This window comes from Streptopelia decaocto (genome assembly GCF_964273445.1).
Source record: "Streptopelia decaocto genome assembly, chromosome: 1".
In the NCBI taxonomy this organism is placed as follows: Eukaryota; Metazoa; Chordata; class Aves; order Columbiformes; family Columbidae; genus Streptopelia; species Streptopelia decaocto.
The window spans coordinates 143897116-143923846 of NC_138663.1; the positions used below are offsets into that span (position 1 = coordinate 143897116).

Genomic DNA, 26731 nt, shown 5'->3' on the forward strand with positions numbered 1-26731 from the left:
CTTGTGCTTTGTTGAAGTCGGTATTAAAGATCTGCCATTCATGCGTGTTCCCCCTGTGTCTGGGAAACTATAATAAAGAAAGTAATTTCCTGTCATCAGAATGCTTCTTTTCTTACTCCTGAGTACATCTTTTCTCACATTTGACCTTTCTGCTCTTGCAATACTAGACCAACCCAAGTGATTTTGCTGTTTGTTCACAAGCCATTCCTTGTTACGTGTACATATGTTTCTTCAGTTGGCCATACTGCTGGAATGAAGTCTCATAGTGTCCCTGCTGTTAACGGCCTGACCAGAAATAAGCATTTAATAGAATACTTTGCAACCTTAATATATTATTAACCAAATTAAGCAATTGCTAAATCGTATTGGCTTCCTAAGCCATTGAACCTAAATTCCTCTTTTTTAATTTCAGTCATCGTGAACAGGTTATGTATTAGGCAGCTTTGCCAGATTTCACTGTTATCTGATAAAAGAGCGATTCTTTGCAGCCATACACACATCCCCTTTGCCCAGCGCTTTCTGTCCCCTCACAGCTGTGGCATTTTCCATCTTATCAAAACCAGGTGACAGCAATATGTGTCTCTTAGGGATTTACCAATCAGGACCCGGTGTGAGCACACCACTGCTGCCCTCTGCTGATAAACTCTTCTTTTTTTCTCCAGTAACTTAAGGATCAGGGTGAGAAAATTTCACAGGAATAACTGGAGTTCATTGCCGCAAGGCTGGTGCCCAGACTCAAGGCCATCAGTGCAGCACTGACCCACGGCAGGTTCATGGGAGTGATGTGCATGCAGCACCTTCGACAGCTGGCCTTCACTACCCTTTGAATGCATACATCTTGTAAGTGTCAGAATACCGACCATAGACTGACAACAAGTTTATTTCTGAGGTTGGGAAAATGCTTACAGACCTTGGGGCATGGCTTCATTTCTGTTATAAAGTGATGGATTCACCCAGTTCAGACAGCTAAATTTGTGCACCTTACAGAAAATCCATATACAGAGCTTATTCTTACCAGAAGTACCACAGGGACAGTCAGGGGAATTTTTAAAAAGTTAAATATTTTAAAAATAGATTTTAAAATTGACACAGATTGTCAAGCCCCCATTGCTTGTAGATTGTTTGCACATTTATTGCACACTGCAAAAGCTCTCACAAACTTCCGCCGGGTACCAATCATGTCCACTAAATAAAGCAAAACCAAATTTGAAAGTAAACAGTGCCACTTACTCCGCAGCATGTCGTGGTACGCATTGTCAGCAATGGAGAAGATGTGGGGAGGAGCCTCTGAGCGCCTCTTGCCTTTGTATGCAGCAACCACCTCTGACTTGTAGACAGGCAACCACTTGTAGGGATTTATAGTCACACAGAATAAGCCTGAATAGGTCTAGAGCAGAACACAAAACAAGAGTGAAAAAAACAGCTCAAAGAATTAAAAAAAAAAAAAAAGTTAACCAAGCAGGAACTGGTGTTGCCAGCATCTGATTTGAGTTTGAATTCCTGAATTTCAGCCTTTTATTTGAATTTCTAAAGCTACTGATCTGCTAAGCAACTTCTTATTGGCAACTGATATCAAAACTACAGATATTAAACAGTTTTCCAAAGGGGAAAATGTATTTTCTAGGTGACAACCAAAACAGAAACAAGCCCTTCAGCAGAACAAAGGAGCAGCCAACAGACCTACATACAATCTGCCTTGCTACTCAATGAGAGTTGTTTCTTCTTGAAAACAATCATTACGAAGGAAAGAAAAATTACAGTTTGCTTGTTCAAATCCCATTACTAAGAAGAGAAACCTGGGAGAAACAATCTCATATTATTTATTTGATGTGAGCACCTTGGAGCAATTTCTGGTGGGTGTTCAAAAAAAACCAACTTCATAGTGTTATTCCCCAAAGCTGCGGAGCTTTTTCCAGCTTTTGGAGAAATTGGTAAAGTTGGTAAAACTCCATCTTCGTAGTTGCTCTTTGGGTTATCTTTGTGGATGCCCCATCCCTGGAACTGTTCAAGGCCAGGTTTGGTGTGGCTTCTGAGCAACCTGGTCTAGTGGAAGGTGTCCCTGACCATGGCAGGGACCTTGGAACTAGATCATCTTCAAGGTACTTTCCAACCCAAACCATTCTGTGATTCTATGATGTACATCAGTTGACTGGGGCTGGTGGTTCGGAGGAAGAATGAGTTTTCAATTGTAACCGTGAAGAATCTGTATTAGCTGATAATTTTTCAGGTATTTGGTCCGGGTTGAAGCAGGAATGCCCAAATAAACCCAGCTATTATATGGGCACAAGCACTATGCACACATAGGTTAATGAGCTTAATTACATTGTAAAAGTTTCAGGTGAAATCCAGGTGCCTTCCCCTAAAAACAGCATTAGGACCTGTTCAGAGTGGCCTTGACATGAAAGTAAAAAACAACCCAACCAGTACATTAATTAAGATGACAAATTTAATTTTCTACCTATACTGATCTGTAAGCAAACTTATGCTTTATGCCATCCCTGTCCATGTGGTTATTAGAGAAATGCAGGAAATATTTAACAATCAGAATTTAAATGGGAAAAAGTTGGATTCACTCCTCTGATGAATACCAAAAACCAGAACAGGGATTGACTGGAAAATCTATAGATTCCCCTGACTATTTCTGACACAATTGATTGCAGCAAACTGAGAACAAAATTTTGGCCTTATGAAATTAGATGCTACTGAAGCTTGTTGTAGTGCTGACAGAAATTATGTTAATGATGTCATACAACCAATACAGAGCAAGGGAAAAGGCCAGAATGAAACAAGACAGATGTCAGCACTGAAAACAAAGGGAATAAAATTACTGTACTAAAGATAGAAAGGCTCATACTGAAAAGAAGTTTTATGTGTGCTTTAAGCTTGAGGCATTGTTTCTTAACAAGGAAAACTTCATGTTTAGTGTTGACAGGGATTAATATTAGGACAGGAAAAATAAACTAGGTCTCCCCAAAGCCTTGACTGCTGAGAATATGTCCCATGACACCCCTTTCTTAGGCAAGCAAGCAAAACCAAAGAACTAGATGCTATCTTCTTCATTCATTTTTTTCTGCCTGTATTCAGACAGAAGCAACTTCTTTCCTGAAAAGCTGAGCAAGACCTTCAGTTTTGAGACACATCAAAGTTTCAAACAGAACATAAAGAACACAACATACTCAGACATCACAGCACTGGGAATCAAGATTTCTAAATACACAGAGTAATGACCCTTACATAGATCATCCAGTTGCTGTAGCGCTTTCTCAGATTGTACAACACAGACGCCTCGTTCAGATGGGTCAGCATAGCCATGTCCTCAATCATGTCAAATTTGGGAGGGTTCATTGACTGCACATCATCTTCTTTTATAGTCATGGTCTGCAAAGACAGATAAGTACAGCACCACTGGAAAACACCGGGATTTTCTATTGCTTCACACACCTTATAGGAAAACTTTTCTAAAATATTTGTCTCCCCTGTAGAGGGAAGTCCTTCAGCTTCAACCGAGCCTATGTATGTAATACTGTTTATTTTCACAGATATCAGAAGAATGGGGGAAGGCTGAGATGACAGAGGTAAAGAGTAGAGTGGTGTGGTCGCAAAAGAAGCCATGGGATTTAGGTCCAGGGTGGGGTTTTACCTCTGGGCTCCGAACCAGAACCGACTGCTGTGCAGTGTCTGATGCTCTCTTACACACCACCACATTGCCCATTTTCCCTGGGTGGCTTTTATTGGGGCTTCCCATTCACAGCTCGTTTCATGGACCCAGCAATTGAGTTTAAACCAAGCCAGACACTTTCTGGAGCTTGCTGCTCCGGCCTCATTAGTCACAGGTCAGCCAAAAACCGTTTTCATACCCTTCCATCTGTTGTCTCCACGGTCACTTTACCACCGCTGGTTTCTGTAATTTCAGCTTCAACGTAAGCTTTCTTATCATCTGGAACCCAACACTTCTTCTTCCCTGTGAAATTAAAAGAGACTGAGGATTCACAACCTTGTGCCAAACAGTAACACCATGCCTAGCTAAGTGATATTGCTGGGTTACTTCTTCTGTACAAGTGACACAAAACCTCTGGGGCTGCAGCAGATGGGCAGTGCTGGGGAGCCGCCTGCCAAAGCAGAAGCCATAGGGCTCCCAAATGTCTCTTCTTTGAAACTACTACTTGGCTTCCTCTAGATCCTTCCAGCACAAGGTGTCAAAATATTTCACAAATGCTGGCTAAGCCTCAGCCTCCACGGGAAATCCATAATCATCATCACCAGGGTGCAGATGGAGGAACTGAGATCCAAGCCCAAATTAAGGCGTTTGCTAAAAAGTCACAGAGAAAATTGCCATCTGAGTGAAGAACTCAGCCCACATCATCTGCCTGACAGCTATCAGATCTAACCTTATTCCTGCACATTCTTCTGACGTCTGTCTTGAAAAAGAGCAATATTAATGACTCTCATTGAGTTACCTCTGTGGGTTTTTAGAAGTTTGGCATAGCTACCCTACACTCTAGTTACAGCAACTATTCTGAATAGAACATTGGTGTGGTTATTGGGGTATTTATCCATACTACTATACCTCAGGTGTCATATAAATCCATTTCCTGAAAAAATAAATTATGGGAAACTAAAAGCTAACATCAGGTTGTCATACAGCCTGCAAATCAAACAAACGTACAGGTACAACATAAAGAGACATCTTGTCGGTTCGCAGAATCTCTGTCATTACAGGAACATCAATGCATGGTGTTTCTCTTTCAAATGGACAAAGGAGTGATCCCCCCTTTAGCAAAGCAGTTCTAATATGCCTTGCTTCTATATCTAGTTAATTACCTACCTACCATAAATTGATAGATTATTTCTATTTAGTCTTACCTGGGGACTCTATAATTTCACAGAAAAAAGAAACCAAAACTTGGTTGAATAAGCTTTTGTATCCTGCTTTGCTCTGCGTTCTCACAACTACACTTGGATGTAACCCTCAAGCGCTTAACCAGCCACCAGCAGCATAAAGTTACCAGAACTCACCATCGAAGGCGACGGTCTGTGCCATCATCAGCTCCTTCTCGCTCTTTCGGAGGAAGGGAGCAGCCTCCCCGAATTCCGACATGTCCATCATCTTGGCAAGCGTTCAAGGTGGCACAGCTCACAGAGGAAAAAGAAAGGGACCTGGTCTACTAAAGAAAGAGGGGGAGGGAATTTATTTCTTGGGCAATCTGAGGTGATACAAAACACTCAGCACAATGCAGCAAGTGGCTGATCAGTGTCATAATTAATTTGAAACACAAATACCTGACACAGATTTGGGGCTATACTGCACCCTTAGTTACAACCTTCCCTGGCTCAGCTTAATTAAAGTCAGCCAGGTCCTGTGTGATTCAAAACCTCAACATGGGTCACAGTTATCTCCACTGAAGAATTTAATCTGTTCTTTGTGGCATGAATGGTGCTTAAGAGCAGATGATAAAATGAGCCACTTGAAGCTGTGATTTTAAAAAAACACTTAGTAGGGCCTGTTCTGGCCCCTTTCAAATTTGCGTGGAGCAGGCGTATGGTCTCCAGCACATCTCCATGGGGCCATGCCACTTAGCCACTCCAAGCATCATCTCAGACAGGCGTTTTCTGTGAATCAGGGAGAAAATCTTCAGTGCTGCAAACCGAGAACTGCTGCACAGGTGTGCGTTACAACTTTGGTGGGGCTCCAGGGACAAATGCCCACGCTCAGGCTGGAGAAAGCCAGCACTGAAGCTGGAAACAGCTCTGCTGCCTGCAGCACACTCCTCTGATCGCACAAATCAGCACGTTAGAAAAACCAGGACCAACACGGCTCAGGGAGGTCCTGTGCTAGCGCAGTTTCCCAGGTTGCTGGTACCTCAAAATTCTCCAGCTTGGGTATCTCTCTGCAGCAAGGCACGGCAGAGGGCAAGTGTATCTGCAGTATTGGTGCAAGGGCTTCCTAGCTTTTTAGACTGATGAGAGTTTATTAGTCCAGCTTAATACTTACATTTGTTTTCTCAAATGACATGGCCACGGTGTTTAAGACCCTTTTATAATGAAAGAGAGGGCAGGGGGTATGGGTGTGAGACTAATCTGCTGGGTTTGTACTGCCAAGCAATTAATTTTGTAGTTATGTACTCTCTAAAGTGATTGTATGGATATGGGGGGTTTTTTGCTCTTTTTATTTTTGTGTTTGTTTTTTTTAAAAAAAAAACCACCCACAAATAAATACTCACACACACAAGCATGGGTAAAACACACAGGGGGCTGTTCAGAGAATGTCTAAAAGAAGTTCCACTGCTAAAAGGTGATGCACATATGCACACGATTTAAGAATTCTAGATTTTTTTTTTGCTTTAAAGTCTAGGCACCATTTGATTACTATTCGAATCTGTACAAGTGACCCTCTTCCCTTGTTTTATTTACTGTGCAATATCCAGAGCAGTTGGACAAATTTTCAAGAGCCCTATCAAGACAGACGCTGTAGTCCTTCAAAATGTAATTCAATTTCTTTCTAACAAAATCCTGGTAGGGATAAATCTCTTCATCAACCCAGGCAGTTTTTTTCAACACATTCCTCCTGAGGAATGTGAAGCCCTAAGACAGCAGAGCTGCCAAACATTTTACACTCAGCCCGCTGCCGCTGTACAAGCTTGAGACTTTCTGTCCTGTTGTTGTAGAGCAAAAACTTTCCTCCTCAGAACTAGCCCTTACTTTTTTCCTTTTTAAAGATTAAGGTCCTACATAAGCTCAACTATTGTCAATTATTTTAACATCATCCGAGCTGGTCAAAATTCCCAGCTGGAGACACAGCTCAAAACTAGCAAGCCAAAGTCTCTCTCCCTCAGGAAGTGCATTTTGTCTCTGGCGGAGCAATGAAATTACATCAGTTCATGCATTTAAATAGAACAGCATTAGAGCATGTAAGTGCCATTACACATTAAACGTGCGAATGCCAGAGAAGCCACTCCAGTGTTAAACTTTAGGACTCAGAAAAGATTCTCACAAGCCCTACTACACACTCAAGTACTCTAAACCACTTCTGTTCAACCTAGATCCATTTGCAGACCTCTTAAGGACAGCTACTCAGCTATCACCTCCTTATCTCGTTGTTTGGTTTTTTTTTTCATATATATTCAGAGCGAACCACTATAGCAAGCACGTTATGGTGTAAAGCAGCATGACAGCAGCTGGGAGATAATCCCCTTTTCTTCATCAGTCTCATGTGCTTGGAGTTATGACAGGGGCCAGAGCCCAGGCAGTGCACACCTTGCGGGTGAGCTCAGTGAGCCCAAATCCATTGCCAGATATGAGAAGCTGGAAATTATGTTTAGTCTATGGTCATAGGATTATTTTTAAAAGGTAGTATAGCCAGGAAAGGCAAGGCAGAGCTAAAGAAGTTTGCTTTCCTTTCAGTCTGTGCTAGCTAACAACAAAAAGAGCCAGTTCTTGTATATGAACTTTGGAAGATCCCTGAAAACCCCTACTCCCTGTAGAAAGACAATACTGTTAGACAAACTTAAGTGGCATGCTTGGGGCCACCAACAATTTGGTGGTGCATTCAGACTTGAGAAGGAGGGACCTGGTCTTTCTTAGCTGGGGCTGTTGGAAGAGCTACAGTAGTACTAATGGTTCATCTGCAATAGCAATGAGAGCCGGCATCACCTGTCTTTGAAAGCCAACCCAGTAATTCTCCAAGGGTTGTGTCTCAGGTTGGATTAAGAGCTCCTTGGACCAACAAGCTGCTTAAAATTGCAAGCTGCATAAACCATAACCTCTTTCAGATGTTAGAGAAGACAGAAAATATGACTTGCAGGTACTGGCTAATCAGTCCACCCAGATGCATAATTACAAGTGATCTGAGACTTTCCTAAGCAGTTATTCTAGCTGGCTAAAGGAATGCGCTGGTGTTAAAGAAGAAATGTGTGTTTGCCATCCGAGCATTCAAGCAGCATCCTAGGATGACTAACATAGTGCTATATGTTTAGTGACATTACTACTAAAACCTTAAGCTACATGAAAACCTTAGTCACACCAAAAACCACGGCACGGTGTTAGAGCACAGCTGGCTACCCGCAGTTAGAAGTGAGAGAGGTTGGTACTCACCCTGGAGAGCACACAGAAAGTGTCACGACACCGTCTGGTCCACACTTTATATGTCCCTGTCTCAAGGTCACTGGTGATAAGTGTTCAAAGGCATGGGCAGTTTTCCTCCATGCCTATATTTGTCTGCCAGATCCGGGGTGAGGAGACAATGGCCAAGGAGGGGACACATATGGCTGCGCCCCAGCGAAGGGGGGGCAGGAATGTCAGCGGGGAGCGGTGCACTCCTCTCCCGCCACCCCTCACCACACCATTCTTGCTCCATGACTTAATGGAAGAAGCTTTTCCTGCCTCTGTGTTTTTACAGGGGCAAGTATTGCTTTTCCAAGTGCCTCAGAACTTAATTACCATGGCCTTTAGGGGCGGGGGGGGGGGGGGGGGGGTTGGGGCGAGGGGAGTGGTGAAAATTAAGTCTATTGAGATGTAACACCTCCAGAAAATAAAAATCAAATTTATTGCACAAGGTGCATGTGATTTTAAAGGAAATTTGGTTATGTGAACCAAACAGTCTTCAAGGAACAAAGCAAGGATGAGAGTTCTCACATCCCAGTCAAGTACCTTAAATCCCTTTCTTGGGACACAGAGTATAAAAGCCAAGCTATAGGCTTAGGTTTGGGATACGCAGGTGTTCCCCGGTTTACAAGCAAGGCAAGACAGTAAAGAAACTTAAGAATATATTGACTCTGTCTGAAAAGTGAATCACAGATAACGAACAAAGTAGGCATCAATTCTAGTGAGTATTTTGCTTCAGGAAACTCATTTATAAGACCGAGTTTAGGCAATGCCTGGCCTTCTTATTGTAAACTAATTTTTCCTATAAAACAAGCTCCATAAGTAACTCAGGTCTCATTTCATTTCAGCCCATAAATAGCAAAAAAACTGACACATCCAGATTGATTTGCTTTTACCAGCATGGGTTGATATATATAAGTTCCCTTTGGTTTTAGCACAAACTGAATATAAAAGCACAAAGGAAAATAAATATTGTGGATAATGCCTGTTGGCCACAAGGGAAGACAATATATTAGGGCTTTAGAGAACTCAGTTCCAAGGAAACAAGTGGGAGCCAGAAGGGAGCTTATCCACAGCTTCATCAAATTCTTAGATAGCCGCAGGAGCAAGTGGTTTGGTTTATGACCAGGCAAAAAGAAAAATATATACTGCATCTGCTATTTTTAAAGCTGTTGTGCTGATGACTGGACAGTGACAGGTTGCACAGACAAAGTAGGTTTTTAAGAAACAGGGGGCTTTATGGAAGTGATAGGCTTAAAGACGGGAGATTGATGTGGCGGATCTGACAATCCAAGTGCTTTAGCGACCTGGTATTTTTAGCTTTTGGGGAATGCAACCAAGAGACAGAGAATCACTGCTGCTTTGCTAAGAGATATGCCCACCTTCAGACAGCCTTAAGTTGAGGAGAGGGCCCTCTGCTAAATCTAGGGGTGAGGTTTTCGGTCCTGGTCTGGATACATCTCTGAAAGGAACTGGATCTCCAGCTGAACACCAGTGGTGTGTGTCATGCTCCAGTGCTCAGCTGACTCTCTTGTTCTTCTCACTCATTTCCTTAAACCAGAATTGCTTCCCACCCACCCCAGCCTGCTGCTTTGGAGGTGCTCAGTGCCCCACAGCATGGATGTATGTTGGTGTCTCATCTAACTTTCCATCTGACAAAAAAGAAAATAGAGCTAGTGATCCAGCTGCTTGAGTGAACAGTGAGTGAGTGTGTAAAGCTCAAGCTGATGCTGCTGATCACATAATTTGAAAGAAGGTGAATTACATCCATCACCCAGATTTATGGATGCTTGTTAATCTGCTGTGAAGACTGGGAATGTGATTATTTAATCCCATGAGGGTATAATGCACTGACACTCTCTCCCTCCTGCTCTTTGCCTACATTGCCAGTAGCTTTACTTCTAAACGCAATATTTCTATTACCACCTACTTTGCTTAGAAAGCATCTTTTTACAAATATTCTGTTTTCACTTACATTTCTTCTTCTGCTCTGCAAATATTCAACTTTCATCAGTCCTGCAGGAACACCACAATCTCACTCCCACACCTCCCTTTTATTTTTGGGGGGCTGTAAACAACCATTGCCACAGCTGATACCAATACAATTTCACTGCTTGTGTCCCTTAGAAAGGGACACGGCCAGCACTGGTTCAAACATTATAATTTTTTTTTTTCCTTGCTAGCCTGATGTGAATTGGCATTGCACATGTTATTCTTGCCTTTCTAGAGTTTATTTGCTTAGTCTTGATATGAACTAGGTTTGCAGCACATTTCCCCCAGATTAAATTTGTAACAGTGACAACCAAAGACATTTGTCTCTTGCAGGGGCTACTTTTAGAAAGGTTAATGCTGGTCACTGTTTCTAGGGAAACAAGGGACTTTGATAAGAAGCCCTTGTGACTAAGCTATTTTTAACAACATTACACTTTGGAAAGGAATGCAATAACATTTATCAGTTCTAGACACAGATAGTGTCAATATTGTAGTCTTATATAGAAAAGTTGGCATCTGGGATATGTAAAAGCCCTGTTATGAACCCTCTCTATTTTCTTAGAAAAAAGGTCAGGCATCTGTGTTTTGATGAAAGCTGGCCTTTAAACTTAATAAAATGTGCACTGTAATAACCTGGCACTCCTGAAAAGTAAGATCAATGAGATAGGACGCTAGTTCAAGATATAGATGCTTGTAGCAAGCATCTTCTGAGTAGGGATCCTCTGAACTGCTCCATAAGCAAGAAGAAGGACTATCCTTCTGCCAGATGCATATAAGTGACTATCTAAAGAGACTGAGAACCAGTTATTTACCTCGGGGTTTCTTTGGTCACTGGCCCCTGCTGCTCTTGCAGTCTCCGTTTAAAGGACAAATGGGAAAGAGCCAAAATAATCTAGTTGGATGGTCTTTGAAATAAAAAGGTCACCCACATGGAAATAGTTTGAGGAGGAGAAAAATGTGGATGTTGTACCCAGCAGCAAATCCTGGACCATTCTTTACCAGTGGATGTATTTTCTCTTGTGAGGAATTAAGGTTTAATTCTTCAAGTTGCTGATGCCCCAAAGAGAAATTGGAGGAGGAGAGAAGCTCAGCTTTAAAAATAGTAGCACTGTGCTACATCTCTAAAAGATAAGAAAATCTGCACTGAATGGTACATTTAAAATGTGTTTATGACAGCTGATTTGCATTATTAGAACTAGGGACTTTCAGGTTTCTGCAAGCCTTCACACCCCTCTTGCTGCAGTTCACATGGTGGACATGAGTGTCTGCGACCTGAGGAGGTATCAGGAGCTTCTGTTCGTGCTCCTTTCAGAATCGTAATTTAAAACAGTTTCTTCCACTTAAGTCTTCGCTGATAGCTACTGCGTGGTGTGATAACATGGAGGAAATTTAAATTTCTCTATGGAAAGCATCTGCTTTCATGCAAACATGCCAGGGGAAATAATTTCTAAGCCGCCAAAAATGTTTCAAGTGCCTTTTAAGCCACCGAAATCCATGATCTATTGCCGCCAGTATGCAGACCCTCTAAACAGAACATCTCTTCCCACTTCGAACAGCTTGAAATCGCCAGTGACCGCGGAGAATTAAGGCAGGAAACCGCAGGAGGAGACGAGTCCTGTGTGATGAGGCACCAGCACCCTCCCCTCCTCACCCGGGCTGGGATAATGAACATTTCAGAGCTGTCACTGCTGCCTCTCCCTTGCTGACATTCGATCATTACGGTATCTTAAGAACGCTCGAATAGGTCGGGGTTTTAATGGGAGGGCTCGGCTTCTGGGAGCGAAGACTGACAGCGCTTTGAGAGGAGATTAACAGCACTGATAAATCAATCGCAAACTGACTCACAGCCCTCAGCAAAATAGGACGGTGAAAGCGGTAAAAAGTGAGAGCCTAATTAAATAAATGGTCTCAGCTCTTTGGCTTTGTAGATGTACCGGAGAAGGGAAAGAAGGTTTTTGTCATGTGCCTTCTCACTCTTGTCTCTCTTTTCTCTCCAAACACTGACATTCCCCCATCCCCTCTGTGAAAAGTTTTCAGTCTCCAATAATCTTGAGCATCCCACCCTGCCCGTCAGGTCAGAGGGTACGTAATGGCCCGTTTCCAAAATTACTGCACATCCTCATTGCCATTGCAAGTTTTGGGTTCCCCTCCCACCCCGCCACTAAGCTGCTCTGCATTATCCATAAGCACTGGGCGAAGGCAGGGAGTTAAAAGCCCCAATAATGCATGTAAGTAGTTCAGGTTAATCTTTTCACTATTCATCAACTAAGCATTTATTTGCACGGCACGTCATCAGAACTACATAGCCCATTCACCAATTCGATTATGCCCTTCTGAAGCTAATCATCAGAAGTATTTTAGCCTTGATCAATGCAGAAAAGGAAAAGCCATAAACATCTCTCTAGGGTTCCTATTACGCAATCTGGCTTCAAAGACAGGGTACTTCATTACCCCTACTTCAGTCTGTGGCTGTAATGCACTCCCTCTGCTCAAGCAGCCTGAAAACCACATTTCCATTTCAATAGGCGGCATTGCCCTAAAATACTCCTCGGCCTCCAGACACAACATATTCTAGCTCCCAGTGCAAGATAATTTGCCTTTCTTTGCATCTTTTGCATTTCAGCTTTGAGGATTCAGAGCCCACCTTTCAGGTGTGGGCAGAGCTGGGTACAGCCCACGCTGATCACCTGGATTTACTGCTGTAGCGGTTTCTTTTTCCGAAGAAATGGGGCAGGGGGAAGGAAAATATTGATGCCTTTTTAAACCAATAAATTTTTCAAGTTTTTGCTTCTGTAACTCTCTAAGTCATAACTCAACTTTCTGTCAAGGATTGTTTGCTGTCTTGTGTTTACCTTATGCCAAATGCGAACTATGCTAAAAATGCAGTGACAGTTTAATTGGTGAGATAATTTCCACATGGGGATACTATATTAACATTGCAAGCACCAACAGAATAAACCCAGTGTGATTGGTATGATGTTAAATAGCAAGAAGGCACTGCAGGAGCCAAACTGTGAGTTTTTCAGCATTTATGTTCTGTAGGCAAAACCAAGACACTTTCTTTGCAAGCACAGCTACTATGATCTGGTCACCTCTGCCAGGAGACTCAGTCAGCAAAGCTCCTTGAAAAAATAATCCCAGGGGGCTTTTTGTTTTGTTTGGGTTGTTTGTTTTGATTTCGGTTTGCTCTTGTTTTTAAAATCTGTTTCCAGAGGTATTACTTTCTACTGTGAGCCTGAAAAAGCTTATTGTTTCTCACATGTTCTGATTTGACGCTGGCCAGTCAAATTTAGACGTCTCCAAAAATGGACATGACATCCTTCTCTCTAGCAGAAGTGTTCTGGAGCAACTGGCTGGTGTGTGCATTTAAGTGTATATATATATATATATGTATGTATATATATAAACACACATACATATTTACATGTCTGAGTGTACATCTATACAGATATAGATACATACAAGTATATAGATTTATATATGTGAAAACAAGTTTATTTTCTAACCTCTCCCCTCCCAGCTGTGATCCTCTGTGCTTACAGCTTCATACTAGGTAAAATATACTTTTTCCCTTGGAGACCTGTTGAAGTGATTGTGCGAACAGGCTCTGTACTGCAGCCAAACCGTGGTGGACTCCACCACCACTGCTGCACTCCCCCCCTTCCCTACACCCAGCTCCTCCTCCCCAGGCTCAGCAGCAGTGAGACACAGAGGCTGATGGCAGCCTCACATTTTGGCAGCCGAAATCCTGCCACCAGCAACATCCCTGCAGCACTTCAGGATCAGCTTATTTTCTGCACAGGGTGTTTCAGTTTTGCAGGATGAGCTCATCACATCTAACCCCAGATTAATTTCTGACAAGGCACGGCAGGGTGATATTAGAAAGGGGTGAGCTGCAGCAAGCCAGGCTGCTGCAGAGTCTCTCTGCTTCAGCACTGTTTGGGGAGAGGTATGGGAGAGAGGGCTGGGGGGACCATGGTGAGTAAAAGCCATGGTAGACCAACTGGAGAAACTCACAGAAGAAACTTCACACTTTGAAGAAAGGCTGTGCTATGTGTCTCAACCAAAACCCACAGAGAGAACATCACCAAGACTGGCCAGGCATTGCCTTTGCAGAGGAGGACGCCTTTGGCCCAACAGCCAGCAGCAGCTGAGATTTCCAGTGAGGTTACAGGCACAGCTCCCTTTAGAGTCACACTAACTCCTCAGCAGCAGCTAATGCTGTTGTAAAAAAAATTATTTTAATTTTTTTTTTTGGTAATTGAAATACCTATTGTCTTTACAGGGGGGGAAAAAAAAAGATTATATGCCTGAAGCTTATTGCACAAAGCCAAAGTATCTGCCACATACACAGTTTTAGGCACTTTGGTCTCACACAATAATCTAGAAAAGAAAATGGAAAAAGGAAATGAAATAACATATCTGGTATGATGTTGCAAAGCTATGTTGCTGCAGAAACACTGAACAAGAATGGGAAGTATACCCTGCCTTAGTGGGGGCCTCTGAAGCTTTACTTTAAATACTGGTAGCTCAACAGCATGGAAACAACAAATAATTCATTTGACAGGACCACTGGCCCAGTTGAGTAACTTGTTAAATTTTCATCAAAACTCACTCAACAGAAAACCTCAGGTTTTGATCTATCCAGCCTTGCCCATAGAAACTAAAGGGCTGAGGGAGCTGGGTCTCTTTAGTTTGGAGAAGAGGAGACTGAGGGGTGACCTTATTAATGTTTACAGATATACAAAGGGTGAGTGTCAGGAGGAGGGAGCCAGGCTCTTCTCAGTGACAACCAATGATAGGACATGGGGCAATGGGTTCAAACTGGAACACAAAAAGTTCCACCTAAATTTGAGAAGAAACTGCTTCTCAGTGAGGGTAACAGAGCACTGGAACAGGCTGCCCAGGGAGGTTGTGGAGTCTCCTTCTCTGGAGACATTCAAACCCCCCCTGAACACATTCCTGTGTAACCTCATCTGGATGTTCCTGCTCCAGCAGGGGGATTGGACTAGATGATCTTTTGAGGTCCCTTCCAGTCCCTCACATTCTGTGTGATTCTGTGAAACTTCTCACCCGCAGCTCAATTTATTCAAACCTATTCACCAAAAGAACATTTTGGAATGGTCTTGATTGAAGAGCTGTTGCTGTGCTGCCCTGTGCATGCAGGTGGTTATTTGTCTCACCTCTCTAGACGCTGTTCTGCAGGTCTGGTGCCTCTGCCTTGCCACTGCGAGGGGAGAGAATGGAATCCTAACAATAACTCCTGCAGGGCTACAAAATAACATTTTTATTTACACAGCTACAGAAAGATATATATATAATATTTTTTAAAATCATCACTGATGTTTTTCTCCATGGGGAGAGGGGCTTCTCACCAGATGAGTCGTCTCTTTCACATTTACTTGGTTTAAAAAATAGGAAGCTTACCTGTGTGAAAACTAGTGGCAAGTTGTTTTTGCCTGACCAGTTTCTGAATCAAGAACAAGAGGGGCAGATTTAAATACTGAAAGTATAAGGAGCAATAGCACAAAGAGGTACTATTGGTCAAAACACAACAGGTAAATACATTCAGAGATAATAGCAATGCGCATTATGTTTCAAGTTACATCTCAGGGAAATTTGGCTTGCTCTTCATTGGACATTTTAGCTCTTTGCAGCAATCAGAAAACTATCCTGAATATACCTGAACTACTTTCAGTTTTCTGTTGCCGCACGGCATGCCTGTGCTTTGGCATGAAAAAAGAGCATGTTAACTGGAGTATGAGACCAATCAGTAGAATTTATCTCAATGAAAGAATCAGAAACCAGACATACAGATCCATTCCCCAGAAATCATAAACCAAACACTGTTTAAGACTGAATCCAACAGTGGTCACCAATTCTGTCCCATACCCATGCAATGCAGACAGGTCTTACTGATTTGATCACAGTATATGCATAAAGGTCAAAGGAAAAAAACAACCAACTAACCAAACCAACCCAAATACTCCCTCTTAACCAGAAAAGACATAGACTTTCAAGACTACGGCTTCAAGATCAGTTTTAGCAAGCATTGAAAAAAACCAAGTATGAATGAGCACTTTTGTACAGCTTATGGAAAGGAGGTTGCAAAAGGACTGAAATGAAATCTTCCATTCTTTTCCTATTCCCTGTACCACAGCCTGTTTATTAGCAGTAACAACGTGTGACATGTCACACGGGGCTCTGCTGAGCTCCAGACCTCTGGCACTAAATCACTGATAAAGCCATAACATGGAAAAAAGGGCCGTCCAAGTCCCTTCACCACAGCCAGGCTCTGGGAGTCAGCAATGCCTGCCATAATCCAGCTATCTCCATTAAGTGTCTTGCACCACCGTTATCAGAACCAGAAGCTAAAAGGTACCAAGCAAAGGAAAGATATTTTTGCACATGGCTCTTTGACTGGACAGGGTTCGCATCCGACTTCTACTGTCCAGCTCAGCAGCCACAGGCTTAGCGAGGACACAGAAGCTGCTCATAAGGGTCTGCTGTCAAAAAGTAAGCCGAATAACAGACATTCAACCATTCCTTAACATATTGATACCATGTAGTTTTCCTTAGCATCACCTCCTTTCTGTCCCCACCCTCAAATAAGGACAAGATGATCTAGGAGCCAGCCCGTAATCTCGCACCACACCATTCTTTTTTTGGACTTGGGGGAAGCGCACAGCAGAAGGAGAGCACCAGGAAAGCTCGTCACACGTGGCTGTGCATTTGCAAAACAAAACACAACCATGTATGGGCAAGAAAGAATAATTAGTCAATGTTGTTTCAGTCTTACTCCTCCTTTATTCATTGCTGTCTTCAAAGACACCTCCTTCCTCCCCCGAAATAAACCCCCCCTTGAAACAACAAGATGGACACATCACCTTGGATATTTTAACAACCTGACAAAACATATTAAGCACTGACACCCAACTCATCATTCTCAAGATCCAGCACTTGTCACATCTATCAGAACTTCTTTAGACACCTGAAATGCCAAAAAATGGAATCTAGCACTTGCTAAGAGAGTATCTTTCTAGCCATAAAGGATTAGGGCCCTCAAACAAAAGCAAAGGTGAAAATTCTGCGTGAACTTATGAGAGGAACAGATCATTAGTATTAAAAAAGTAAATACACAGAGGATATACTATCCTGCTGCACCAATGGCATTTCCCATCAGCCAGTCTAAGTAAATCCAGCCCTGTATTTACATGTGCAACTTGAAGAAAAATATTTACTAAGGACAGAATTACAGTTAGGAATATGATAAGGGTGCCATTAGCCTCAAACCAAATATCACTGATCCAGGAGAGTAAGAGATTATATAAAAAGAAAATCAACTAAATTGAAATACGAAACATTCAGTTAAGGAGTTCAAAAGGTCTTCATGTTGCTGTATAATGAGGACAGACTGTGACTAAGGCATCTGAGTGTTTGTATTCCTACAAGCTTTTTTAAAGCTGATTCCACCTTTCTGAAGTCATTGAATGAGTCATCACCAGCATCCATTCATTTTAACAAGCTTTTTTTTTTTTAATTTTCTCGCCTTCAGGAAGTTCTCATTTCCAAATTACTACATGGAGACCGAGGGAGAAGCACCAGCTGGGGCTCCTGCACAAGATTTCTGGCCTTCTGTAGGAGCAAGGTGCTAAACAGCAGAGCACCAGTTGAAGGGCAGAGCTACCGGAGAAGCACAAGACAAGCAGTAGTTGCCAGTCCTCCAGGGGCTTGCACCTATTTTGCGTGACTGCAGCCTCACAAAGCAGCCCGTTCCACTCACAGGTTTGCCTTTAATTTGCTGTAGAAAAGCTGTATTAGGGCTTTATTTATTTTTAAACATCCAAAGGAATGGTGTGAAGATCTTACTTTCTGAATCCTGCCAGCTCCAGACTTCTGGTGATCTCTGTGGTTCTGCCTCAGCCCCACCAGCCGGCAAGGTTTCAGTGTTACGACGGACACTTCAAGCAGAAACATGCAATCCACTCAACCACTAAGCCGTTTAAACTTTAAAGACTAGAGCTAAGTGACACAGTTAATCCACCAATGAAAGTCTATGTGTGGCCTGTCTCCTCCGTAAGATTGGCATTTCAGCCACAGCAGAAGGCTGGTAATAAGTTGCATTATCTCTGATATCATGGTGGACTTATTTAAGAATTTTTAGCCTGGCTGTGTTCTGTGTGTAAAATTAAATACAGTCATTGCTAACAACTTGGCTTAATTATCAGCTGATTTCTTCGTATGCAGGCAGACAGAAGATTTCCATTATTTTTAATTATATGGAAAGTTCCAAGGGTCTGTTTTATTCCATTAAGATCGTTCAGAACTCAGTAAAACCCACAAAAGCTTAATTATTTAAATGACAGCTTTTAATTACTTTGAACTCGGGCTAATTAAAAGATCTGCAGATTGCAACAATCTAGTCCATTTTCACAAAAAGCAAGCCTTTACTTCTGCAGCAAATATGCTCCATTTTCCATTCAGGAGAAAGATTTGGTCCTATTTTAAGAGCAAAAACCTCCTCAGCCTGAACAGCAGAATTACAGCTGACAGCAGGTAAAAGAAGTTCTCTGTCAGTTTGGGCTCTAAGCTACAAACAGTCTGTTGAGAACACCCAAGTCCAGTGCTCTGACTTGCATGAAAATCCAGGCCCTGAAGACAGGAACAAGAACTTCAGCTGGAGCCTTTGGTGGTAACGAACAGCCTTGGCACAATCCCTGTCACCTGCCACATGTTTACCTGTTTTATCAGCGCTGTGTAAGGGGGGAAACCAACACCCAGCTCTGACAGCCACCCTGCAACAAAGTAAGGCAAACTGTATTTGCTGGGTACCCCAGAGAAATGCCAGCTTCGGTAGATGACTTTAAAAAAAGGAAAATAAAATATTTTACTTTAAGACTGTGAGCAATGAAAACAAGGCTTGTGGTTTTGCTATAGATCTCTCCCCACCTACAGCTACTTCTATCCTCACCCATCAATTCCAATGACTTTTGGTAGGGGGAAAGTGACTCTGGTGACGGTCCTACAAGTCAGTGTCTGGCTAGAAGCTGGACTCTGACACCAGCATGGGCAGAAGTTGCTTTTCTCATATTCTGTACACCAGACCCAGGGCAAACAAGCACCTCCATAATTTCTGAGGCAGCATCACGATGTGCTGGTTCCACCGCAATGAAACAACCTCCCCAGGGACAGGGTGGAGCCCCCATCAGTGCACATTTTAAAAATGCGATTGGACAGGATGCTAGATAGTCTCATCTAGGCTCCCTCACCCACAAAATGTTGGACCGGGTGATCTTTCAAGGTCCCTTCCAACCTGGGCCATTCTACCATCAGTAGAGGCACAGAGGCGAAGAAACTGAGGGCACTTTTGCATAAACAAAGCAAGGGCTTAAGCGGGACGAAAGACCCGATCCCACAGTGCACAAGCTTTGCTGCTTTCAGTGTGCACTGCTTTAAATATATGAAACTCACCAAGTCTTTGACTGGCATGAACAAAGTTGGATTTTCAGCACAACACCTTCACACAGCTGCTGGCAATGAGCTTCCTTCATATACAAATACAGTTAATGTATACAGTGATCGTTGGCTTGATTTTTCCCTTTAGAGTGAGTCATGCATATAGCCATAGTAACCAGCTTCTGCCACTGAGTCTTCCTTCTTTTCTGGAGTAAATTTATTTATGCATGGATCTGGGAAGAGGCATTTACATTTCTCCTGGTTGGAAGAGTGAGGGAGACCTGGCTCCGCAGTTCTGCGACACACCGCAGAAATGACATGGAGTGACCTTGGTTATTGTTCTGTCAGTGGTTTTCCAGCATGTCACATGTGTCTGTTACCCACTTATCGACCCACTTGAGTCTATATAAATCAGCCAATATTCTCTTTGCTAAACAGAGTTATTAAAAATGCAACATTGCATGCAGTAATATCTCCAAATAAATTTAGCAGCCAAGGTATTAATAGTTTTAGGGTGCTGGAAAACCATTTTCAATGAGTTTGTGGAGTTTCACAGCAAAACGGGTTTGTAGCTAGCATTCACATTAGCATTTTGCCTGCCTAAAGGAGCTTGAATGTGAGGACATTCAGCTTTTGATGTTCTAAAGATACAAACATGTCAGAGCCTTTAACACAAGATAACAAAATCCAATTTCACTGCCTAGATCAGGCTTTTTAAGTGCTGCTACCTGAGTGCTCAACACAAGTCCTAGATCTGATTTAAGCTTTATCCCTTTCTAGCTGGGTAAAAATAAACACATCTTTCTTACCCTTTATGGAGACAAAAACATTGCAAAGAAGGAAGTACATGTGTACTGTGAAGAAGTGAGCCAAGCAGCAAAGATGACCCCAAAAGGACATGCAGCAAGTACTACTTTAGTTGTTGAGCTGTTTATAGTAAATAGTGGTGTTTATATATAAAATGAATGATTCAGATGGTAGCTTGGACTACAGACCTGTGCCTGGAAGAAGGAACCATCCTATCTCCTTCCCCAGAAAGGAGATTACAGAGACCTTGGCATAGAAGAATATGTAGAGACTAAGAAAAAGCACAAAGCTACTGTGATTTTTCTCTTCTACTGGTACACAGTGCCTTACTGAGTGAAAGGGAAGCTAGCCATGTGCATGAACTGTGGAAAGCAACTTATTTTAGGCAGCAGTAAAACAGGTTTGACCTAAATTGCTGAGCTTAACTTTACCTTGGGCTATGCACAAGTGCAAAAGTTACCAGAGCCCAGCTGGCATCATGTAAACCCACTGAATCCCTTACCTTATGCCTAAATTGTGAGGCATCATTGTAACTATATAACAAAAAAAATACCAGTTTTTATCAGTAGCATGAATGGACAAGGTTTAATATTTCAGTCCAACAAAGTTGTCATCCAAACACACTTCCTTGTTAGATTTGCCTGGGACTGACCATGTTTAATGAGTCTGGGAGAAATCCAGGAAAATGTTATCACTGGACAACAGACAGAAACTAATGCCAGACCTCAGCTACCTGATTTAAAATTTTTATCACACTTCGACACTGCAGTGAATGGAAAATACTTCTCAAAGATTATCACCACTCCTCCTGTCTCTCCTCTAGTCACTTTCTACCTTAAGTTCTGAGAAACTGAAGAATTTTGGGGAGGTGATGTTGGAGGGGACACTCCAGTTTCTGTAACACATGCCATCCCACGCTTACTAGCATGTGGGGCAAAAGACACTACTGTGTCCTGCCTATCCTTGCCTGTAGTGTAATAGTTTTTTTAAATTGCACATATCACACATGATGGTAACATTCTTACTGAATTTAAACACTTATATTTTAAACCCTTTCCCTTCTAACCTGAGACTTATTGACATAAAACGTCAGTTTTATCTCAACAGGATATAAAGAAAGGATAGAGGAGGCTTAACAGGTATCACCCTCCTATCAAACGGTGAATTCATCTCCTGGAGAACCTCCGTACCTCAGAACTTGCACACGCTTGGCATCAGCCAAAAGGCTTTTCATCATCCAGCAGTGGTTGTTTGCAATCCTCCTTGTGTGCAGATGTGGTAAGCTAATAAAATTGTATCTGCAGTTTAGGTCTAGCTTCTCTCCTTTCTTCTCACCAGCTCATGAATAAACATGACAGTTTATCATCAGGCCTTGAGTAGTTAGATTGATAATAAACACGGCTGGGGAGCTGGAGGAAAAGGGGAAAGCAAAAAGTGTCACTTGAGTACTACAGGCTCCGGAAATAGAAGTAAAATTGGAGGCTGTGCAACCTCGCTCCAGCACCTGTGTGCCTAAGTGCTCTGCTTCCAGTGATGTGATTAGATGCTATTTTATCCCTGGGGGCTCTGCCTCATTCTGCGTATGAGATAGGCCTGCGTGGGGGGAAGGCAAAGTCAGGTGGTGAAGAAGACACTGCTATCTGCGTGTCCCTTTTCACTCTGTTGCAGAAACTGCCTTCTGTGAGTCAGAACTGGGAAAAAAAGAGATGATTTTAAGATTTGAGTAATTGCTTGCTGCATTAGTATGCCAGGAAGCTTCATCACAAAGTACCTGGTACGCAAAGTAAATGGTAACCAAGCCATTTACACCAACCTTTAGACTGGAAACAACTATAGTTTTTTGTTTGTTTGTTTGTTTTCTGTGCAACTGGGTTGAAATCCTCTGATTTGCACAGAAATGCTCTTTTGGTAACATAAAGGTCTTTTCTAACCAAAAGGATTCTAAGATCATTGAGTCCAACCGTTAACGTAACATTGCCAAGTCCACCCCTAAACCATGTCCCTAAGAACCTCATCTGTATCTTTTAAACACCTCCAGGGATGGTGATTCCACCAGTTCCCTGGGCAGCCTGTTCCAATGCCTGACAACCCTTTCCATGAAGTTTTTTCTAATATCAAATCTATTATTATTGGAATAATAAATACTGTAGAATTTGAATGTGCATGGTAATTGTATGTAGATACCATAACGATAAGTACAGCACGGAAGTGAATGGGTGAGAAAGGGCCTAAATGTTAGATACTTTACCTTCATCTGTTTCATACCTACATATTGGCAAAGGTGCCTCACATGTACAGAAGTGTTCGAGCACTGAGGAACAGCAATATGTGTTTGAGCAGTCATGAGCTGCAGCCATGTTCTGCTCAGGCAGGGAGAAGCAGGAGCAACCTGTGTCCTGGCACCCACAGAGCTGAGTAGCCTGTTCCCTCTCAGAGGAAAAAACAGCCACCTTGCGGGGGGCTGCCACAGCCAGCCCAAAGACTGTGCTCTGTAACAGCACCGTGCCTGAAAATACACAGCACAGTAAATAGGTAAAGGAGTGACAACAGCCTCACACAGACACAATGGTGCTGTTGCCCAGCATATTAACACCCCCATGCCCCCAATAAAAATGACTTCTGCTCTTGCCAGTGGAAGGCAATAAAGGTATTTACTCGTTTTTTTGCAGAACACAAGCAAGGCAACAGCACAATACCTTGAAGCATAATCTAAAGAGATTTTCTGTGTTGAAGCAAACCATAAAACTGATACTGAAATGAACACAATAGCTCTCCAAGATTTCCCTCTGCCTTAGAAAGCCACAACAAAAGAAGTTGTATTGATTCACCTCTTCCTGAATATAAGAAAGAAAATTAAAGGCTTCTTTTAAAACCTAGATTCACTTGCAATTGCTAGATACATGATAAAAATAACCCAAAGACATTTGTATAAGCTTTACCCTAAGAGATAAAAAGAGAAACAATTAAGGTACTTGATATGACACATAAGCAAACAGAAATGGCTCCTGAACATGGCTCCCACCCTCCAACAAAGATTAAACAAAATATATTGTAACTGAGCAGCACTGGATTTTTTTTTCCCCTGAGGCTTATTATAAGCCTCTGGATTTTTAAATTACAATAGCCTTATATTTTCTTCAAAGGTTATAGGACTTTCTGGCAGTACTGAAAAAACAAACTGAAATGCGACACTTGAGTATCAATATAAGCAAATAATATACCCAGATAGTTTATTCTGGAGTAAAACTGAGCCAAAACGACAGCTGCTTGCTTAGAAAATTAATTTTTAATAACTTAATACAGTGCAAAACCCTAAAACACATTGATAGCTCAGTTACTTAACTATTAGAGTATTTGCTCTCTCATGTATAGGCTTAGCTATGTATGGGTAAATCAAGGACTAGCTGTCTCTGCTGTGTGGGAGATCCCAGCAGAATGAGGCGCTTGTTCTCCATGCAGAGATAACCTTTTCAAAGATGTACTTTAACCTAAAGGAACAGGATCCTACAGGATTTAATCAGTGCCTAGTAAGTGACAACCCACAGACTGGAGTTAGAACAGACTCTGTATCTCAAGCCAGTCACATTAAAAGAATACCACAGTTAGCTATTATACTGCAGCAGCTTAGCCAAGGAAATCTGGGATTTTTCCACTCCTACCGACTTCTTTAGGATCTGGTGACACAATCCTCTCCTTTCCCCGCATTCTCCTTTCCTTATCCCAGAGCATAAGGAGTGCTTGGAACTTCCCGCTCCCCATGTTGGAATAAGGAATGTGTAAGTCACCCTCATCACACTTTTCAGACACTGAAGAGTGCATTTCTGATGCAGAGCTTTAGAAGGACATGACTTCTTATATGCTTCAAGGTCTTTTGTGCATCTTCCTTCCTGAGCCCAATATACTAAAGGTTTTCCATCACCTGCTTTCCTCAAGGTTGGGCAAAGGCTCAGCTATCAGTGTAACAATTTCATATTCAGTTTTACAAATGTAACACCATATATGTTTGATACAACCAAGTTGAAGGCTTCCTATTGCCATTAAAACTCCTTGCCTAGCCTGTGGTAAATTTTGCCCATGCAGTCCATCTTTCAAGCAGGGCCAGAGCCTGCACTGCAAGATAGAAGTTCTGTGGCAGGTGAACTCAGATTTCATTCATCCCAGCCGGGTGCCTTACCCCCGAACACTATCTTCTTTGTTTGTTTGCCCAGTCAACATTAAGAATACATAAGGCTAAAGGAGAAAGTTGCTGCCCCACCAGCTTTGTGACATTGTTTTCCCTTTTTGGTGTTTTTTTCCAAGCCTTCTGTTTAGAAGGGAAGATGCTCACAGAAGGAAAATGCAGCATGCAGTGATGCCCTTACACATTCCTCCTGGAAAGATGGGGTAGCAGGGCAAACACCACAGAAGATTTAATAGAGATACTCCAGTAGAGTCGTGTATTTCCGTTTGTTATGAGCAAAACGGCTACAGTGTTTGCTCAAAACTCATTATTGTTGGGCTACGTTGGGTTAGGAAGACAGACTGTAAACATATCATATAAGGGCTCCCATAATTTCCCATCTTCCATTTTCAGACAAAAGCTAAAAACCACTAAAAAATCCCAACCAAAAAATATAATCCAACCCAACCCAAACCCCACTTTCTAGACTCAAATGTGCATTGACAGTTCAGGTGGAAAGCCACACAGGCATAGAAGGAGACATGGACAGTTTCTAATCCTGTGCACATGACACTAATGCTGAGTGTGTAACACAAGCATGGCTCCAGCTGGCTGCTCCTCCTGCTTCCCCTCTACAAGAATCATCATCGTAAGACAAGATATTCCAGCTGACCAGTGGCTCTTCAGCCAAGACCATCACTTAACACCAGGTTGAAGGGCAACACGTCAGAAGGGACACAAGGTTGTTCCTGAGGAAGAGTTTAACACGTTGCAGCTATGAGAACCTCAGGCATAGCAGATTCAAACAGAAGCTGGACATAAAAACGAGGATCATACTACCTTGTTATTTCTGTTCTGAAGTGGTGCTTTGACAGAGGTACCTAATTTTTCCAGCAGTGACAAGAACAATCCAGACTGCCATTCAAGAGGTGGGGAAGCACCTCGCCCTGGTTGTCAGGCGCAGTCTGGGACTCCCAGGATGTTTACATCAACAGCTGTACGATTTTCATTGTGGTATAATTCAGCCTTAACTAGTTCTCATTTCTATGTACTCCTAGGAAAGCAGCCAATTTAGATTGGGCTGGGGTAGAGAGATATGAGTGTGTCACTGGGGATATAATGCTAGCAGGCTGTTCCCAATTCTATCACGCTGCAGAAGGGAAATTGGTGAGAAGGAGCTGGGAAGGAGGCCTGTTTCAGATGGTGAACAAATCTGAAGATTTCAAAAGTAACCAGATGGGAATGCATGGAGGAGTTTATTTATATATAAACCAACTTTGCAAGGTTGAAAGCATTTTTTGTGAAATAAGTACTTGCTTAAAAATACTCGATCTCTGGCTGCTAACAATAAACTAAAAAAAAAGCAGCAGATAATTTCTCACGTCTTCACAAGAACACTTAAACTGAACCTACAAGGTTGGGTGTCACAGTTTCAGTGGAGTTAGTCCCATTTTTGACCTGCCCTTACTCCAGAAAACTGCACTGCTAGAGCATTCCTGAAGAACTAGATACCTCTGAATTAAGAAATTTGTAAGCATAAATAGGACATAAATCCTTGCAAGCAGTTAACACTTTTGGCACTACAGAATCTGTAGCATAAGTGGTTTTTAGACTTATTTACTCAAATTTATATTTTGTTTATGCCATCTCTAAATAAATCCTATTTCGCACAATCAGTACTAAATGCTTCCTGAAAAATCTATCAACAATCGTATCAGCTGTTCACTATATTGCCTGTTTGAAACAGGCTTACTTACCAGCACTTACATTTAGCATCACTTTCTACAGCAGGGCCACACTTTGAGCTTGCAAAGCTTGGAAGTCCTAGCACTTGTGCAGATTGTTAAATTCATCCTGAAGTTAAGAAAATTCCAGCCAAAGTTCCACAAGCCTGGGAGGAAAGGGATTTTTGCCTACATTAAATTGCACGTGCTAGCACAAATAACACAGCGTAGATATTTTAGCCACAACAGTAAAAAAAAATGAAAGTAGTTGTGTCTTGTTTATAACAGGGATAAGCATAGCGGGAGGACAATGACAGCATGGGAATTGGTTCAGGAAAAGCTTCATTTTCCATCTTCTGTGCAGGCAAGGATGATAAATTGCACATAATTCAAAAGTTAGAGTTCAGTTCCAGAGACTGTTTTATCCCAGAGGTGGGAAAGACTCCACTGCTAGACCCAAAGAGCACACAAAAAAAGCTTCCTAATTTGACTT

The 26731-nt window shown here is 42.2% G+C and overlaps 1 protein-coding gene across 1 annotated transcript in view; it reads right to left on the reverse strand.

Annotated features, from left to right (window-relative positions):
- MYH15 (myosin heavy chain 15) overlaps window positions 1–5107 on the reverse strand; it is a gene marked incomplete at its 5' end in the record, with an annotated part of 45741 nt that extends 40634 nt beyond the window's left edge. Inside the window, 4 exons of the mRNA XM_082043113.1 lie at window positions 1231–1387; window positions 3235–3378; window positions 3858–3961; window positions 5017–5107. Of these exons, the coding sequence (XP_081899239.1) occupies window positions 1231–1387; window positions 3235–3378; window positions 3858–3961; window positions 5017–5107 (496 nt within the window). The remainder of the gene's footprint in view (window positions 1–1230; window positions 1388–3234; window positions 3379–3857; window positions 3962–5016) is intronic.
- Between the last annotated feature and the right edge of the window lie 21624 nt (window positions 5108–26731).